Source organism: Sceloporus occidentalis, unplaced genomic scaffold, assembly GCF_023333645.1.
Source record: "Sceloporus occidentalis isolate IW3139 unplaced genomic scaffold, rSceOcc1.0.p SCAF_7, whole genome shotgun sequence".
Taxonomy (NCBI): Eukaryota; Metazoa; Chordata; class Lepidosauria; order Squamata; family Phrynosomatidae; genus Sceloporus; species Sceloporus occidentalis.
The window spans coordinates 36308396-36326929 of NW_028316987.1; the positions used below are offsets into that span (position 1 = coordinate 36308396).

The 18534-nt window shown below is 39.1% G+C and overlaps 1 protein-coding gene across 1 annotated transcript in view; it reads left to right on the forward strand.

Moving 5' to 3' along the window:
* The window catches only part of AOAH (acyloxyacyl hydrolase), a 106911-nt gene that overhangs the window by 12660 nt on the left and 75717 nt on the right, over positions 1-18534 (forward strand). The window contains exons 2-4 of the mRNA XM_089532593.1: positions 2842-2937; positions 5979-6045; positions 8316-8415. Of these exons, the coding sequence (XP_089388719.1) occupies positions 2842-2937; positions 5979-6045; positions 8316-8415 (263 nt within the window). The remainder of the gene's footprint in view (positions 1-2841; positions 2938-5978; positions 6046-8315; positions 8416-18534) is intronic.

Sequence of the window (18534 nt, forward strand, 5' to 3'; positions counted from 1 at the left end):
CATTGTGAATGAGCAGAGGTTGTGGGAAGCATTCTATTGTCGCGTTTCCATATTTTCTTAAGACATAATGCTAAGCTGTCCCTATTTGGTTAATTTAAAGTGAATAGGATCATACAGAATGCCATTAAAACTGTGTATGTATAGTAATGAAATTGGGTGATTCTTGTATCTAAAATCTGTATGCTTATAAAAAGCAACATTTTTATGCCTGAGCTTTTATCTGTATCCACTGATACCATTCTAATTAGAATTTCCTTTGTGTGTTTTCTGCAGAAGTTGATTAATTTAAACAGTCTGTTCAGCTTGCCAGAGGGTTCACGGCCAGCAAACCCTCACTTTGACTTTATTCGCTGGGATGCAGTTTAAAAGAACTGGAAATGTCATTTTATTATTAAACATTCTCTGTTTTATGCTGTGATGGGAGAGCAGCTTCTTGAAATGTGAATTTTCAGATTACTGCTGTTGAACAGTATGAGCACACACTCTTTTTATGCCCATCATAAATTAATAGTAAGTGGAACAAACTATATCTGAAAAGAGACAGGCAGTTTTATTAATGCCCAGGCCTAGCTTTGAATGGATGATACACATTGTAATACCAAGACATTGCTTCAAATATGAAAATGTTCTTCATCCTGTCAAGGAATAGAAAGCCATTGTCAAGTGTCACAAAAAAGTCAATCTCTTCGCTGACAGTTTTAAAGTTAAATACAGCACCAAAGTTTAAAATGATGGGAGAACAGGTGGAGGAAGGAGAAAGGAAGAGCAGGAAATCCAACTGTCGTTTTAAAAAGGTACATGCTAATTTGTAATTTCCCAAAGGATGAGAAAGACTATCTCATTTAAACCAATGGTATGTAAAATTTTCTCTTTGGCTGAAATTGTTTTCAGCTAAACTCACATCAGCCATGAAATAATTTCAGCAGCAGATTAATGGATTCAACAAAAGCTGTGTTATTCATGGCATCACAGCCACCATGTTTTATTATTTGGTATATTAAACATCACAACCACCACTATCTTCACAGCAAAGAAATAACTAGTTACAGGTAATCAAGCTAAATAATGGATTACCTTTTTTTGGTAAGAAGGGTGAATTAAGTTGCTAAGAGTAAGGTGATGAGTGATAGCAAAGATGTGTTCCCGATGTCACAACAACAATTTTTATGCAGCAGATCCCTGAGACCTGAAAATTATTTTAAGGGTTCCTCCAGCATAAAAGAGTTGAGAACTAAACACACAGAAATTCTGATAGCAATAAAAAGACTTCATTATTTATTTCTGATGTTTTGTTTAGAGTGCCATTACTCATGGATTCAAAATGCAAAAAGTACTAGGAAAAAATTGGTCCAAAGTGTGGGAAGCACCAAAACAATCCAGTAAGGACTATACTGTGTACGTATAGTGCTCAGCTGTGCGGAATATGAACTGACTGTTGGTTGCAGAAAATTTAAAAGCATGGAGAGGGTATAGAATGGAGAATGATGGAGGAGGACATGACTAGTTCATGGAAGTCTGAATATGAGCATTTCACGCTGCAACATTTTGTTGCATTCCCCACTTGAGACTAAAGTAACAAAAAGAAAGTTAAAAGTACCTCAATATTGCCTCTAATCTAATCACAATAAGACAAAATTATGGCATTTAGCCATCAAGGTCAAATGTCTACTCTTATGAAACAGCTCATTCACAAGATGTTACAGAAAAAAGTGCCATTTAGAGGTGAGTAATATATCAGCAGCAGTTAATTAAATTTCACACAAATTCAAAAAATGGTAGGCCACACTTCACCTATGCCTATTCTAAATCCTATGATAAACACAGCAGATGATGCTTGAGAATCCAGACGACACATTGCTGGGTGTATTTTTGAAGAAGCTTTCAAGTGGTCTCTTGAGGGTTTAAAATGTTTTTATTTACTTAAGCAAGACTTACCTGGCCTGGTTGTTTCATTTCAGATGTACATATTTTAATGCAGTTTACTCAAACATGAACCACTCTTGTTTTTTGTGGTATAGGAACCTATCCCTATTAATTTTATGTCATTTCTGTCTTTGGTACCAAATTTTATGTTAAAGAAGTAATACAGAGGAACACAGCTCCTTTGTTAACAGGTATACCTGTGAGTACCATGGGCCCTCCATATCTGCAAATTCTTTATCCACGGATTCAACCATCCACAACTTGAAAATATACCAAAAAGATATAAATTTCAAAAAGCAAACCTTGATTTTGCTGTTTATACAAAGGACATCATTTTACTAACCATTACATATAATGGGACTTGAGCATACATGGATTTTGTTATGAGCCCTAATATTACAGGTTACAGATGCACTTCCAGTCATGGTTACATGATCTGGTTTATGGGGAAACGTGGAGCATGGAATGAGAACATATCACCAGCTGTGGTTTGGCACAAGACCATTAGGCAAAGTGAGGAGGTTTGGGTTATCTTGAAAGGGCAGCAAATTATTGTGTATTAAAGTTATTCTTGGGGCATTTTTATAATTGTATGTACTTTGGGTATTTTTCTGCATCATGCTCTGAAACAACTTGGCTGGATATTATTTACCTTAACTTTGATGGATGAGGGATCACTTCCTCCCCTGCTTCATACAGCAAAATGGTTTGCCAAGAGCTATATATTAAAGTTAATGTTAGATACACAATATTACTGATTAATATTCTTACCACCACCACCACCACCACCAAGGGATCCTTTACAAAAACAAATGCCTTCATAATTAATATTTAAAAGGCCTTGGGGGTTCATTTAATAGAACTTTGAAAGTGATTAATGAAGGTGAGTAACAAGGGTCTCTCTCTTGGAATTTGCAGGATGTGTGCTTATGGTTTCCATTGTAGAGCAGCTTGCTCAGGTCCACAACTCTACTGCAAAAGAAGCTCTGGAGAGACTCTGTAGCTACTTACCTGGTAAAACGCATTGTACCATATGTCTGGCTGTTCACTGTTAATTATGAATTCACACTTACAAGCATAAATGTTGTACCTGCTATTATTAGTCATTGCAACTTGGACTAATGAAATGGAACTGTATCAAAGATTTATATATGGCATCTATTTTTACTCTCTTTCATGTGATAGCATTTAAATGTTTATCTTGTTAGAGGCTGTCAGAATAGCAGTGATGAGTCATTTGGAGGGCCATTTTATACGATGAGAAGATGGAAGATTTTGTTCTGGACTTTATATCTTCAGGCTGAAGATGAAAAGGAGGATTATTTAAATCTATCTGTCTTCATATTGTAATAGTATGCAAGCAAAATAAGACCTTCTTTCTCAGATGGCTAGCGTCTATTTGCAGATAATGGCTGTGGCCAGTGGCATCACTATGGAAGATCAGAGGCTGCAGACTGCACCGGGTGACACTCCAGAGGGGAATTTCACCTGGTGGGGTAGTACACCCAGAGGTAATGGAAGGCAACTTGTTGAGTGAGAAACGGCACTTTCCTGTTTACCCAGCAGCCGCATAGGACTCTAAACAGGCCTTGCAGAGGCTGCAGCATCCCCTCACCTCTGTAACAGCAACTGCGGGGGGAGTGGTGCCTTCAGAGTCTGGTGCAGCTGCCTGAAGGCCTTTGAGGGGACTGAAGTGGTCTGGGAGGGCAAGGTCATTTGCTTCCCCCACACCAGGTGACGCCAGTTTCGGGGACGCCACTATCTGTGGCTTAATCCCAACATCCATTTCCCAAACAATTGCTATGAGATGTAATACAGTTTAGGAACACCAAACACGTTTACATTATTGCTATTGCTGTATGCTGAATTTGGTGCTGGGGGGGGGGGGCTGTGCCAACTTGGAAACTTTTATTTCTCTGGACTACAACCTGGCCATACTGGGGAACAAGGGTCTTGGAGTTGTAGTCCAAGCTCTCATAGTCATAGCCAGTTTAAGTCACAGCATGTGGTTAGGAATTTCTACCCCAGTATACATCACTTTAACATTTATTTCCGCTGAACATGGGGTCTGACACCTGCTACAGTCTGCACCCTCTACACTTCCATATTGACATTAATCATATGATTGTGTAGTTTTTGGTGGGTTTTTCTGGCTATGTGGCCATGTTCTAGAAGAGTTTATACCTGATGTTTCGCCAGCATCTGTGGCTGAGGTGAAACGTCAGGAATAAATTCTTCTACAACATGGCCACATAGCCTGAAAAACCCATCAAAAACTATGGATGCAAACCATGAAAGCCTTCGACTTCCCATGAATTTGTGTTTTTATAAAGTAAACCACTAAGTGAACGGATGAAAAATTGTTGCTGAAGAAGAAAGACTTAAGCATGTGTGATGCAAACCTGACAGCAAATCCCTCCCTCATTTACTTTAATAAGGGGGAAAAATACAGAGACAATTAGATCGCTGTAACTGTTGTCGTTATATTTATTTGTATCCTTTTTTGTGCCCCCCCCAAAGTTAAACATTGAACATTAAAATCAAATTAAACTATTCACATTATCAAAACAATTCAAACCTCAAAATAAAATAATAAAATACCATTCAAAAAAGATAAGAAGCTATTGAAAGCAATTCAGTTAAAGCAATACAGCAGACACAGACCGCCCCGTACTTTTGAAAATGTTCTGTCTTAAAAGCTTGTTGAAATAAAAAGATTTTAGCCTGCCAGTAGAAGGACAAGAAGTGGGGAATCATTCTGGAGTTCCAGAATCTAGAGTAAGCCACCAAGAAGACCTTCTCTTGCTTCCCCACAAACCATGCTTGTGAAGGTGGTGGAACTGAGAGAAGGGCCTCTTCTGTTGATCTCAGGGTCCAGACAGGTTCATACAAGGAGATACAGTCTAATAATGACACATAGGCGGTTATCACATGAGGCAAAAAAGTGAAATCAAGGCAGTATAAAGCAGTAGGCCAGTGAGGCAGGGTTAATGAACATGCTGTAAAACACTCTTGGGCTATCAATGGCTGGAACAGCCATTGCAGACTTATGCAATGGAGACTGCTCACAAGCCAGTATGTATATATTTGCTTTCATTAACACAGTTGTAGCAAAAACTGGGGCTTATGTGATAATCCCCATAAATAGCCTGAATCCTGTTATTGTCCCAACTAGAGTGGACCCAATAAATCAGTTATTGAATGATAAGTGAACACCTATGTAAACCTCATTGATCTTATTGGTCTACTCAAGCTGGAAACATTGATAGGATTCAGGTGAAATGTTACTTGTATTTAATTGTCCATTTAACAAAGGTCCAAAACACACTGCAGAAATAATCCAGTTTGAGAATGCGTTAATGCCCCTGGCTCAGTGCTAGGGAATTCTGGGAACTGTAGTTTATTGAGGCACCAGTGCTCTCTGACAGAGACAGCTAAATGTCTCACAAAAGGTACAGTTCCCAGAATTCCCCAGCATTGAGCCTAGCAGTTAAAGAGGTCTCTAGCTGGATTATTTCTGCAGTGTGTTTTGGATGCAAACTGTGTGGTTTTTTTAAAATGATAGTGTTAAGTTCCCCCCACCCCCCACCCAATTTGTTAGAATTAATAGATTTCTCTTTTTTTCTGATCAGTATTTACACAGAGTTGAATAGCAAAAAATCTCCAAACAGCTTTACTTACTTATGGCATTAATGTAAGTCATTCACTATCAAAATATTTATCCAGAAACAGTTGAGAAAGCCAGAGAAACTCATTATAGCTGATAAGATGTAGGAGATGAATTAGCAGAGGAATAGACAGAACAATCACCAAGTGAAAGGTGAAAAAAAGACCCCCCAAAACGGGGAAAACCGAAAAGTGGGAAAGACAAAAAGCAAAGGGAAAGAGGGGGAGAAATGTTTTGTTTCTGAGCATCCGTTGAATCTTGATGTCGGTTGTTGGATCAGGGTGATAGAATGGTTCTTTTAAAAACTACATCATATGTTTGCTTTCCATGTGTTTGAATGCAGTCTTGTAAGGTTACATGTTCTCTTTTAATATATATTATTTTCCAGAAAAGATGAACTTACAAGGCATTTGCTTTCTGGCTTCTGAAATATTTGGACCAACTATAATTAAAATGTAAGTATTAACCAACCAAATGAACAAAGTTACCATTTTACACTGGCAGGATGGAGATGAAGCTGGGGAGCAATACTGTGTCCAGGCTGAAGTGTGATGCAAACATCCATAATGTTTATAAGCTACAGCTTACAGAATTTTAGATTTGATACAAAGCAAGGATTCAGTTATCAAGCAGCCTGACATCTGTCTAATAGCACCATGCCATGCTATGTACTGTGATAATGTTGATGAGGAGGGGCAGGATTCTTGGGCCTATCATTACAAGAAGCGTATTCAGTAGCTCAGAAAGCCTGAATACTTTGAGCAGGGTCAGGCCTGCATACCACTTAGATAGGGAGATGCTAAAGAATGCCAGGTGTGTCTGCTGTACTTCAGAGGAGGCCTGTATCAAGTCACCTCTGAGTATTTCTTGCCCAAGAAAACCATACGAAATTCATGAAGTCACCATAAGTTGACAGTTGACTTGAAGGCATGCCCAAATACAAACACACACACACACACACACACACATACAATGTGTAACTTAATCATTATGCAAAGGGATCTTGCAGCACATTTCAGACTAAGGAGATTATTGCTTTAGATTTGCTGCCAGGGTAGACCTGGGATGTAATTTTCTTAAGGCATATCTTTTCACATTCACCCATCACAGTATGCAGCCAAGGTATGCAACTAAGGCTTCTCTGGGCTTGTCCTGTATCTTTTTAAGAACAGGAAAATCTCATTCTTGAAAAGCTGCGAGAGAAGCCTGGTGATAGGTGAATGTGATAACATCCAGCTTAAGAAAGTTACTTCCCATCCCCAGGTCTATCTTGACAGTGAAGCTAATGTAATACTCTCCTAACTCTGTGAAAGAAAAAGCATGAGCTTTTGCAGATGTCCTCAGATGCATGGAGTGAACTGATGGCCAGTAAGTACCTGAGCATTTCCATGGATGACTATAAAGCCTATAAAGTTCTTTCCTGGGCATCACTTCAAGCATCTGAGAACATAGACCAAGTCTGCAAAAACTCATGCTAAAGCTTCTTTTGCATAGTTAATCTCAAAAGTGCTGCTTTGCATACTAATATCCCAAACTAGGGATTTTAATGCACAGCCATTTTTGCCCAATCCAGGCACGGCGCAGGATCAGGCCAGAATGGGGGGAGAGTGTTATCGCACATGAAATTGCTGCTGCGCTGCCAGCCAGCCATCACCAATCCCCAAGCTGGCTGATTTTGAAGGATTGAAAGCTTCCATATTACCAGGATCTGTGGGATAAACGTAGCTTGGGGGCCGGTGGTAGTCGGTCGGCAGTGCAGCAGCAATTTCATGTGCAATAACACCCATTTTTCCCCAGATCAGGCAAAAAATGCATGTGTGATAATCTCCTAACATGGATATGTCTCTGAATTCTATCTTAATAAGTCATTGGGAGGATTTATAGTGGTAAACTTTGCAACAGTTCACTAAATTAATTTTATAAATAACATTCCAAAACCATATGCACTGATGTAATATTCACACTTATCTGAAGATTTGTTTTGCCTGCACATTGGAGGATGTTTGTGCAACACCCAACACATAATTCATACATACCCTCATTCAACAGTGGAACTGTTCTACAAGTTATTGAACTTCAGATCATCTTAAACAGACAGTTATGTAAAAGCTAAATCAACTTGCACACTGGATTCATGAAAGTGTCTCCCTTTTCTCAACTCCTGACCTTAATAGTGCTGCCTCAGAGCTCTGTGAACTGTTGTCACTTCTTTTTACATTAAAACAGGGTGTCTGAAAGCTCAGTAATTATGTAATAATGTTCTTCTGAGAACTTGCATAACCTAAAAATAAAATATTTCTGGTATAATTAAAAATTATCATTTGTCACCTATTCAACAGCAAATGTGATCAGGAAGGACAGACTGCCTTTAATAAGTGATCCTCTGTTAAGAGGATATTTCAGCTGATGATCAACTTTCTTATACTTTTAATCCTTATTTTGCATATAATTTGCAAAAACAGCCACATCCATACTTATGTTTTATTCAACAGTTATACCTAAAGCACAGTTTCTCTACTGATTGGAGAAGGTTCAAATTGCTGTATAGAATCCAGAGCAGAAAATCATTACTCATTCTAGTCAGAACCACTGAACTAGGTTCACATGGACCACAATAAAATACATCATAATCCAGTATTTGTAAGATTTACCTTTTCAATGAAGCAATTTTCCAATACCCAAGAGAATCTAAATTATTATTTCACTTTGCATAATTTCTTTTCAGGATAGAGAATAAAATGAACGCTGATGTAGTATGCCATGCCATTCACCTATGTAAACAGAAGGCAGGACAACCATCTTGTCATCTCTATCCTCTCCCTAAGGTGAGTTGGACTTGCAAATGAGAAATGAGAGCATAGTAAAAACTAGAAGGAAGAGCCATTCTTACATTTATTTTTCAGCGTATCTCCAAGATGCTTTCCCTTTCAGTTTAAATTTATCAATTTGAGGAAATTTTAATACAGTATTTGAAAGTGTTGGTCAATCAAGTCAATAATCAGATGGATTGTTCAGTTTAGTGTTCAGTTGTATATCTTTACACTTTAAGATTTTGTCTAGTTCTTTCATAGCTGCCCTTCCCATTCCTAATCTTGTTCTGATTTCTTGACTGCAGTCTCCATTCTGACCATTTTGATCCAAGGTATGGGCAATCTTTAACTATTTTGATTTCCTTGTTATCTAGCTTTAATTTATGTAAATCATCAGTGGTCATTATTTTTGTGTTTAACATTAGGCTTGCCTTTGCACTTTCTTCTTTGACATTCTTTAGTGATTATTTCAAGTCTGTAATAATTTCTGCTAGTAGCATATTGACATTTGCATATCTTAGATTGCTGATGTTTCTTCCTCCTATCTTCACTCCTCCTCCTTCTAAATCTAAACCTGCTCTATGTATGATATTTTCTGCATACAAGTTGAATAGACAGGGTGGTAAAATTTAGCCTTGCCTGATTCCTTTGCCAATTGGGAACAATTCTGTTTCTCTGGGTTCTGTTCTTACAGTAGACTCTTGTTTTAGGTACAGATTCCTGATCAAGACTATCAAATGTAGTGGCTTTCCCAATTCCTTAAGTGCATTCCATGGCTTTTCATGATCTATGGAGTCAAAAGCCTTGCTATCGTCTATAAAACACATACTAATTTTTTTTCTGGAAATCTTTTACTCACTCCAATATCCACCATATGTTTGTAATGTGGTCCCTAGTGCCTCTTCCTTTCCTGAACCCTTCTTGGACATTTGGTAATTCTCTCTCCATATAGAATATTAGAAACATGAATCATGGAAAGCTAGGCTTTGTAAAGAAAGAACGGTAACTTTAAACATTGCAGTACTTGGGGTGAGTGAACTAAAGTGGACAGGAATAGGAATTTTTCAGTCACATAATTTCAGTGTTTTACTCAAGAAATTAAAATCTAAGAAAAAATGGAGTGAAAAAATAGGGAAGAGGGATGTAGAAAAAGCAATTGGGGGTATAATGTGAAGTCTGACCAATTAATATCAATAGGATATTAGGAAAAACTCATCAGTATAACCATAATCCAAATTTATGCTCCAACTACAAAGGTAAAAAAGGAAGCAACTGAAACATTCTGTACTGCAGTCCAGGAAATTGATCGCATATCAAAACAAGACCTGTTGATAATCATAGGCGATTGAAACACAAAAGTAGGAAACAGAGCAGAACCAAACATTATGGGAGAATTTAGCCTGTCATCAAGAAATGAAACAGGAAAGCAACTGATTGAATCTTGTTATACTAACATCGCAAATACATTATTCAGGCAACCAAAGAGATGGACATCTCCTAATGGCCAATATAGAAATCAAATAGACCACATAATTGCAAGTAGAAGTTGGAGAAGCTCAATCTTCTCTGCAAAACAAAACTCAGGTGCGAAATAGACAACCCTGAAGGAGCAGCATCACACTGCCCCTTTGGTCACCAGATCAAGGCCACAGCAACCACATGCTGTGGCCCTGATCCAGCGTTTTCCCAGCTCAAAAAGAAGTAGCAAAAAGCCGCTACTTTTTCAGCTGGGAAAAAAGCTGGCTTTGGCATGGCGGTGGTGGCTTTTCAGTGTTTCTGTGACCTGTTGCATGTAAATGCCGTGTCACAGAAATGTCATGACATTGCCCACTGTTTAGTCAGCGGGGTGGCATGATGTTGGCTTGGGGGTGGCATCAGGGCGTGCGCCATGCATACTCCATGCCCCCACACCACCCCGAAGCCAGCATGTTTTGCCTGTCTGTTTTGACCCTTATAATAGATTTGGCACAAACCATGAATTGCTAATATAAATTGAGAAGCTCTAGGCTAAATCAAAACTAAATCAGTCACCATACCAAAATTCAATCTGAAGAACATCCTTTTAGAATTTAAAGATAAAGTTTTTTAAAAAAAAAAATAGATTTGCACTATTAAACCTAGTTGGCCAAAGGAAATAAATATACAATGGGAACAATACACTGAATAACTATACATTGGTCCTTCCCTTACGCAGGGGATCCATTCCGGACCCCGCCGCGTAAGGGAAACACCACGTATACTCAAGCCCCATTAGAAACAATGGGGCTTGTTCGCGCAGCGTGCACCTAGCGTGCCCCATTGTTTCTTCCAGGGCGCGGGAGAAGCCTTTCTGGAGTGGCTTCCAGCATATGCTGGAAGCCGCATATTGTGCTCCTGCATATGATGCAGGTGCACTATATAAAGTAGATGAAAACATGACAGATTTATTCTGTGGAAAACATTTGAAATTGAACCCACAACTTTAGAAATTTAAGTGCAAGCTGCACTCAGAGCACTTGGAATAAATAAATTACTAAGGACAGATGGTGTATCAATAGAGCTGCTTCTAGCTACAGAGATGGAATCTATTCTAGTTCTAACTAAAATTTGTCAATAAATATGGGGGGGGAAACAATGGTCCACAGATTAGAACTGCTTAAAATACATTCCAATCCTCAAGAAAGGGGACATCAGAGATTGCAGTAACCACTAGGCCATTGCATTAATTTAACATACAAACAAAATTATGCTCAAAATTTTACAACAAAGGCTTTTACCATATAGAGAGTGAGAAATGCCAGATATCCCAGCTGTGTTCAGAAAAGGAAGCATTACAAGAGATCCTATTACAAACATATGTTGGATAATTGAGCACATTGAAGAAGGCTTTATAGATTATAGCAAAACCTTTGATTATGAAGATCAAGAAAACTATACATTTCTCTTAAAGGAATGAGTGTGCCAAAACATTTGATTGCCTGACATGTGATCTATATTTAGGACAAGAGGCTACTTTCAGAACAGATTACATAGAAACTGAATAGTTTCCAATTTGTAAATAGGCCAGGCAAGGCTGCATTTTATCATCCTGTCTGTTTAACTTGTGCACTGAATATATTATATGTAAAGCAGAATTAGATTCTGAGGAAGGAGGTGCGAAAATGGGAGGAAGGAACATCCATAATTTATTATATTCAGATGACATCATACTAGCAAAAAATAGCAAAGAACTGGAATGATTATTGAAGAAAATCAAGGAAGGAGCTACAAAGGCCAATTACCACTGGTATTTATATAAATTTAAAATAAACGATGAAGATATAGATTTTCCATACCTTGGCTGAGTTATTAATCAGAATGGGGATTGCAGTCAAGAAATCAAAAGAAGACTAGGACTGGTAAGGGCGAGATCTTGAAGATACATAATTGAATACTAAAGTCAGGATTGTCCATACCATTGTATTTCTGATTTTTATGTACATTTGTGAAAGCTGACAGGAAGAAAATCAACTCATTAGAAATGTGGTATGGGAGGAGAGTTCTGTGGATACGCTAGCCTACCATACCAAGAAGACAAATAAATGGGTCCTAGAGCAAATCAAGCCAGGTTCCTGTTTTAGAGTTACCATAAATCAAGGTCAACTTGACAGCAGTTAACAATATCAAACATGGGAGGAGATAAATGAATGGAGCCAAGAAGTAATGGAATCAAGTACTGTTCTGAGTTATGTGGACAGCTCTAGGCGTTTTGTGTATGTTTCTCCCTTTCTCAGTTCTGCATTTATCTGGTCCTGCTATCCAGCACAGTCCATCCAGATTTGTACAAATGCAACTCATTCAAGCAGAAAGAGAAGTTTTATTTTTCTGCCTTATCTTCTGGCGAGAAATAACTCCCTCACTTTCTGTTTCATTCTGATGTGACATTTGACAGGGTTAGATGTTGTACACAGCAAGCAAATATTAAAACAAAAGTAAGTAAAGCAGTTTCCTTTTTTAACAAAAGGCAGTTCTTTTCTGTAAACCTCTGGAAACCTTTGTTCTAACCAGTTGCCCTTGTCATGACATAGTAGACATTTGTTAATTCTTACCATTACCTACTGAAAACATGCTAGTCAAAACTATTCTCAGAACTGTGATCCAGTTCAGGAATTCTTGCCTTCTCTGATGCATCTTTTCATGTGCTCCAGGAATGGATTTCTGCTCCTTGCTTTCAATACAGTTCATAGCAAAGCCTTTGACTACATAGATCACAAAGTTATGGATGGCTCTTAAAGATGTGGGAGTGCCACTACATTTGATAGTCCTGATGAGAAATCTGTACTTAGAACAAGAGGCTACAGTTAGAATATGGAGAAACAGAATGGTTCTCATTTGACAAAGGGTGCATTCTTTGTCAAAGGATGCATTCTATTGCCCTATCTGTTCAACTTGTACACAGAAAATATGCAAAGAGCTGCTTCAGACTCAGAAGATAGAGAAATGAAGATAGGAAGCAGGAACATCAACAATCTATGGAACACATCATACACTTGGAACAATTACTAAGAAAATTTAAAGAAGAAGGTGCAAAGGTAGGCTTACTGCAGAACATAAAGAAAACAAAAACAATGACCATGAAGGATCTACATAAATTCAACCTAGATAAAGAAGAAATTGAAATAAAGATTTCATGTATCTTGGATCAAAAAACTGATCAGAACGGACACTGTAGTCAAGAAATCAGAAGAGTAGGAATGGGAATGACAGCTATGAAAGAGCTAGACAAGCTGCTAAAGTGTAAAGATACACAAATGAGCAATAAAGTGAGACTCATCCAAGCCATTGTATTCCCCATCACCATGTATGGATCTGAGAGCTGGACAGACAAGAATGCAGACAGGAAGAAAATCAATTCATTTGAGATGTGGTGCTGGAGAGGAGTCCTGAGGATACTATAGACAGCCAATAAGACAAACAAATGGGTCCTAGAACAGCTCTCCCTTGAAGCCAAGATAACAAAACCGAGGCTGTCATACTTTGGCCATAACATGAGAAGGCATGACTCATTAGAAAAGGCAATAATGCTAAGAAAGGTAGTAGAAAAAGAGGAAGACTGTACACCAGATGGCTAGACTCAATCAGGGAGGTCATAGACCTGAATCTGCAAGACCTAAGCTGAGCAAGTGAAGACAGGAGACGGGAGATGTCTCATCCACAGGTTTGCCATCAGTTGGGATTGGCTTAAGGGCAGTTAACAACAGCCAGCAATACAATTCATATCCTCCACTTAGTAATTCAGGGGTATTCTCTATGGAATTGTGTATAGTTCCAAACTACCTCAAGGCTTCATTCAATGAGGAACAGAAACACATGTTACTAAGGTAATCTTTATAGATGGTAAATGACGCAGCAGATGGTATACAGCAAAGAAGCATTCCATCCCTTTTGCTGATGGGGTTCAACATCCCCTCGCAGTCAGTAGTAAAACGAGAACCCTGCACAACAAGTTACAGGGCAGCAATCCATTCCCCATAGCTGGCTATGGGGCTCTTGGGCTGGTGTGCACTCACCCTGGGCAAGGCCAATGAAGGATGGACTTCCAAGGGTTATATAGTGCAGAGGTCAGCAAAGAAGTGTGCCAGTGTGGCCGATCTCCCCACCACATAGTTTGGAGACATAAGCAAGCAGTCTAGCAACAAAGGATGATTTGCTCTCCCATTTGTTCCAACCTCAAACTGCCAAGGTAATCAAAATTATATCAAACAAAGTCACAGATTAACTCTTTCTTGCAATTATTAATGTTTGGCCATGATGCTAATAAGAACTCCAAAAGCTTTCTGGCTTGTGGTAGAGGACATATCCACTCTTGAAAAAGAAATAGTATCTGGATGAGCTAGGCACGGTACATACCGGCCCAAAAGGGCAGGCTAGAGGTGTCCGTTTTAGCTCTAGGGGGATGCCGCAGCAGGAAAACTGTATGGCATCCCTCTGCAGTAAAAAGAACCTGGAAAAATAGGGTTCTTGTAAGGGCACCCGGTGCACGTCACAAGTGCACCATTGGCGCATCACTGATGCAAGCGATGCGCAGCGACTTCTGTATGCTGCACTTCACTTACATCGTCATGGTGGCACCCGTGTGGATGGGATACCGTCATTATGCCGCCGCCATTGCAAACTAAGGTTCGGGAACATGTGGTTACTACGTGCTCCCAAACCCTAGTATCGGCAATGGCACACCACTTTTGACCCATTTGTCTTGGGCCATGGTTTGGTATGTGGGTATGTGCTGGAGGGGAAGGTTGCTAATCAGGGCATTTTGTCCCTACGAGTGCAGTGAGCCAAGGTTGGATGAAGGAGAACTTTATTCAGTTATTTCTGTCATTTATAGTGCAGGGTAACTGCATTCCCATGGAACATAGGTTGATTAAAGTAGTAAAGAATTTTTACAACCTTTTTGACTGGTTAGAAAGGGAAAAAACTTTTTTAAAAATGCCAAGGGCAAAGTGATGCTAGAAGGAGGAAGAAGTCAAACTGGCTGTAACTAGTTGTGGAAAAAAGAGACTGACAGAAATCACGGTGCCTTATGCCTTTGTTGTCGTAACATAGCCCAGTAATGCCTAAGGTTGTTGCAAAAATGTTTTTTGTTTGACTAATATCCTATCCTTCATACCCATTTTGAAATCTCAGGGCAGCTTACAATTCTGCAATAATATTTCAACATAGTGCAGTATAATGTAAAAATGAAAGTGGGGATGGCAACAATTTTAAAAGCAGGGATGGAAAAAGAGGACAAACCAGTGTACTGTTAAATCACAGTCACAAGCATGTTTTCTCAAAGGTAAACTGAAGGAAGATTGAGGTTGCTCCCAAAAAAGGACAGTAGGTCCACAATTGCAACTGCAGTAACTAGAATGTTGGTAAGAATGACCTAAATCCTATTGCTGGATGGTGGGTCCACCTTTGTGGTAAATCCCACTGACACAGTGGGTCTGCTCTACTTGGGACAGTCAATAGGATTGAGGCCAAATTTGGCATAAAATATGCATTTTGAATAGCTCTCTTTTTCTGCTTCTCTGCAGATAATCATACAAGATTGTCTGGCATTTCAAGTAAATATCCCTGACCTGCTTTGGTGAAAATGCGAAGATATAAATCATTTATGTATACATGCTTTGGTGAAAATTCAGGGATAAAAATCATTTATTTATACGTACATACAAGAAGAGACACTAGCTATGTAAAATGTTTTGCTAAAAAAATGAACAGCAATATTGGATTGATTTTGTATTAGCTGAAATGTATCTGATGCTGCCTGGGTACCCCTACCTAAATCCTCAAAGGAGTCTATAGGACCTCCTGCTTCCCTCTCTCATTTTTATTTTTATTTTACCCTCAGGAATCTTACCAGCAATCCCTCAAAGAGACTTCTTCCATTTCCCCATCGCCCTTTTAACCTCAACAGTCTTGGCTTCATTCCCTCAGAGAATCCTATCCTGTTTTTGAGACTCTAAATAAAATTATGGCAGGCTTCATCTATGAAGTATGCCCATTTGGAAGTTTTTTTCTTGAAATAATCCACTTTTGTCTGGGCACAAGCAAAAGCACTGTAAAGTTTTGAATATTCTGCCACAATGCTCCAGTGAATTATGACAGTTCCCTATTTGGAATTTTGACTTGAACCTTGGCGGTGCAGCTTGGATGACAAAAAATGCTTTGTCAGTTTTTGACACTTCTTAGCACAATATCCTGATGAGTTATGGCTGCCACAATCATTGTCTTTTTTATTATTATTATTATACAAGACTTCACTATAAAGTAAGACTTCTGTATAAAGTAATATAAATAGTTAGTGACAGTTTTGAACGTTGGTAAACTTTCCAATTAATTAATTTGCTTTCCGGGTTGTCTAAATCTGTTTCATAATGAGCTGAAATTTATCCCTCACCAGCAATGTTGAGAACAGAATTGCAAAGGTATCCTATTTATGAAAACCAAGAAGTAATCAAAATGACAACAGCTGTGTCTGAGTATTGTTATACTTGGACCTGCTTTGCTGCTTGGAAAAAAAATATGCTTTGCCCATGAGTTTCAATCATTTCATTCAGCTAAAATATAATGGTGCACTGAATTTGACTGCTGAGCATTCAAACCCTGTGGACTTAAAACTAGCAATTATGTTCTGTCTCTAGACCATAGCCGGATTTAGTAACTGAACATATGGGTCTGTTTTAGTTGTTCTCATTAAAGACAATGCACAGAAATCTTTACATTAATCAAGTTATTTATATTTCCATGCAAACATATTTTTTGCTATTAATCAGTCTGTGTGGCACCAGGGCTCGATTCACATCTTGGCCATAAAACCCAGTGGGTGACCTTGGGCAAGTCACATGCTCTCAGCCTCAGGGGAAGGCAATGACAAACCTCCTCTGAACAAATCTTGCCAAGAAAACCCCATGATAGGTTTGCCTTAGGATCACCATAAGTTGGAACTAACTTAAAGGCATACAACTACAACAACAACTTTTCTAGTCTCTGTAAAACCATCGGTGAAGCTCCATATAATATAGGATCATAGAGATGGAAGTTAATTTTAAGATCACCTAATCCAGAGAGCTCTACATTGCAGGATACAGCTCAGCACCCCTGACAGATGGCTGCCAGCCTTGGCTTAAGGACACCCAGGGAAGGAGAGCCTACCTTTCTCTAAGGCACTCTGCTCCATTACTTAATAGATGTCCCTGTTGTAAAGTTTGTCTTAATGTTTAGGTGAAATCTGATTTTACCACAGTTTGCACCAACTGGTTCAAGTCCTTCTGGAGCAACAGAAAACAAGTTTCTTTCATCTTCTGCATCATGGCTTTTGATGACATGTTATCATGCCTCTCCTTAAATCTTCTTTTCTCTATGGGCCCAATCAGGCCTAAATAAAGCTGCTTCGGGTCACTTTGGAGGTATGCTGTTTAAATGATGCATGCATCCTAAGAGGCCGGAAGCTGCACCAAAGCTGCACTCCAATCCTTAGGACTGGAGCGCAGCTTTGGTGCAGCTTCCGGCCTCTTAGGATGCATGCATCATTTAAACAGCATACCTCCAAAGTGATCCAAAGCAGCTTTATTTTGGCCTGTCTGTTTGGGTCCTATGTTAAATATGTTCATATGTAGGCTGCTTCAGATTCAGTTTGTGATCCACTAAGATACCGATGCTCTCTTTGAATGCCAAACCAGGGCTCCTGTGTTTCAGGACCAAGGGACAGGGGGAACCAAAGGCAAAAATTGAGAATCATCTCTGTGAATCTTATCTTCTGAGTTTAAGCCAGGGTTCCAGTCTGTCTAACAATTTTTAACCTTAATCCTGGCTTATATAAATTTCATTACATGTGTGGTATCTGCAGATTTGGCAAGCAGTGACTGTAGATCTTTATTCGGGTAATCTGCAAAAAAAACTTAGAGAAGTACAGAAGCTGTGAAAATGTGGTGGCACTCAAAACTTCATAAGAATGCTGAGCCTAGAAGTGTAAAATTTCTGGAAACTTTGCAGCCATGCGGGGGGATTTCCTCCTCATCATTCCCCCCCATCAATTTTTTTCCGTGGGGGGGGGAATACAATATTAACATTCTTTACAGGGTGAAAGTCCTTTTTTTTAAAGTTTAAGAACATTAAATACATTAGATACTCCCCTCTCCTTCCTTCCTTCCTTCCTGCCAGCCTGCCTGCCTGCCTGCCTACCTGCTTTCTTTCTTTCTTTCTTTCTTTCTTTCTTTCTTTCTTTCTTTCTTTCTGTATTATTTTTGCTGCACTAGCAATGCTGCAGATGTTGAAAGTGCAACAATGCCCTGAATTCAAGAATCAAAAAGGCCTCAGAATGGGCAGCAGCAATAGGGTTAGAAAGTCTGAGTGTCCGCCTTGCCTCTCTAATTATCATGCTTCCTTTGTGGTGTAAACACCCCTTAGGGATGTTTCCACTTCTTCTCCTTCCCAATTCTCCCCTCTTTTCTAGAATGCAGATGGATTAGAAGTAACTTTACTATCTTAGGTCCCATACAGACAGGCCAAAATAAAGCTATTTCACTTTGGAGGTATGTTGTTTAAATGATGCATGCATCCTAAGTGTCTGGAAGCCATGCCAAAGGACTGGAGTGCGGCTTTAGCGTGGCTTCCAGACTCTTAGGACAC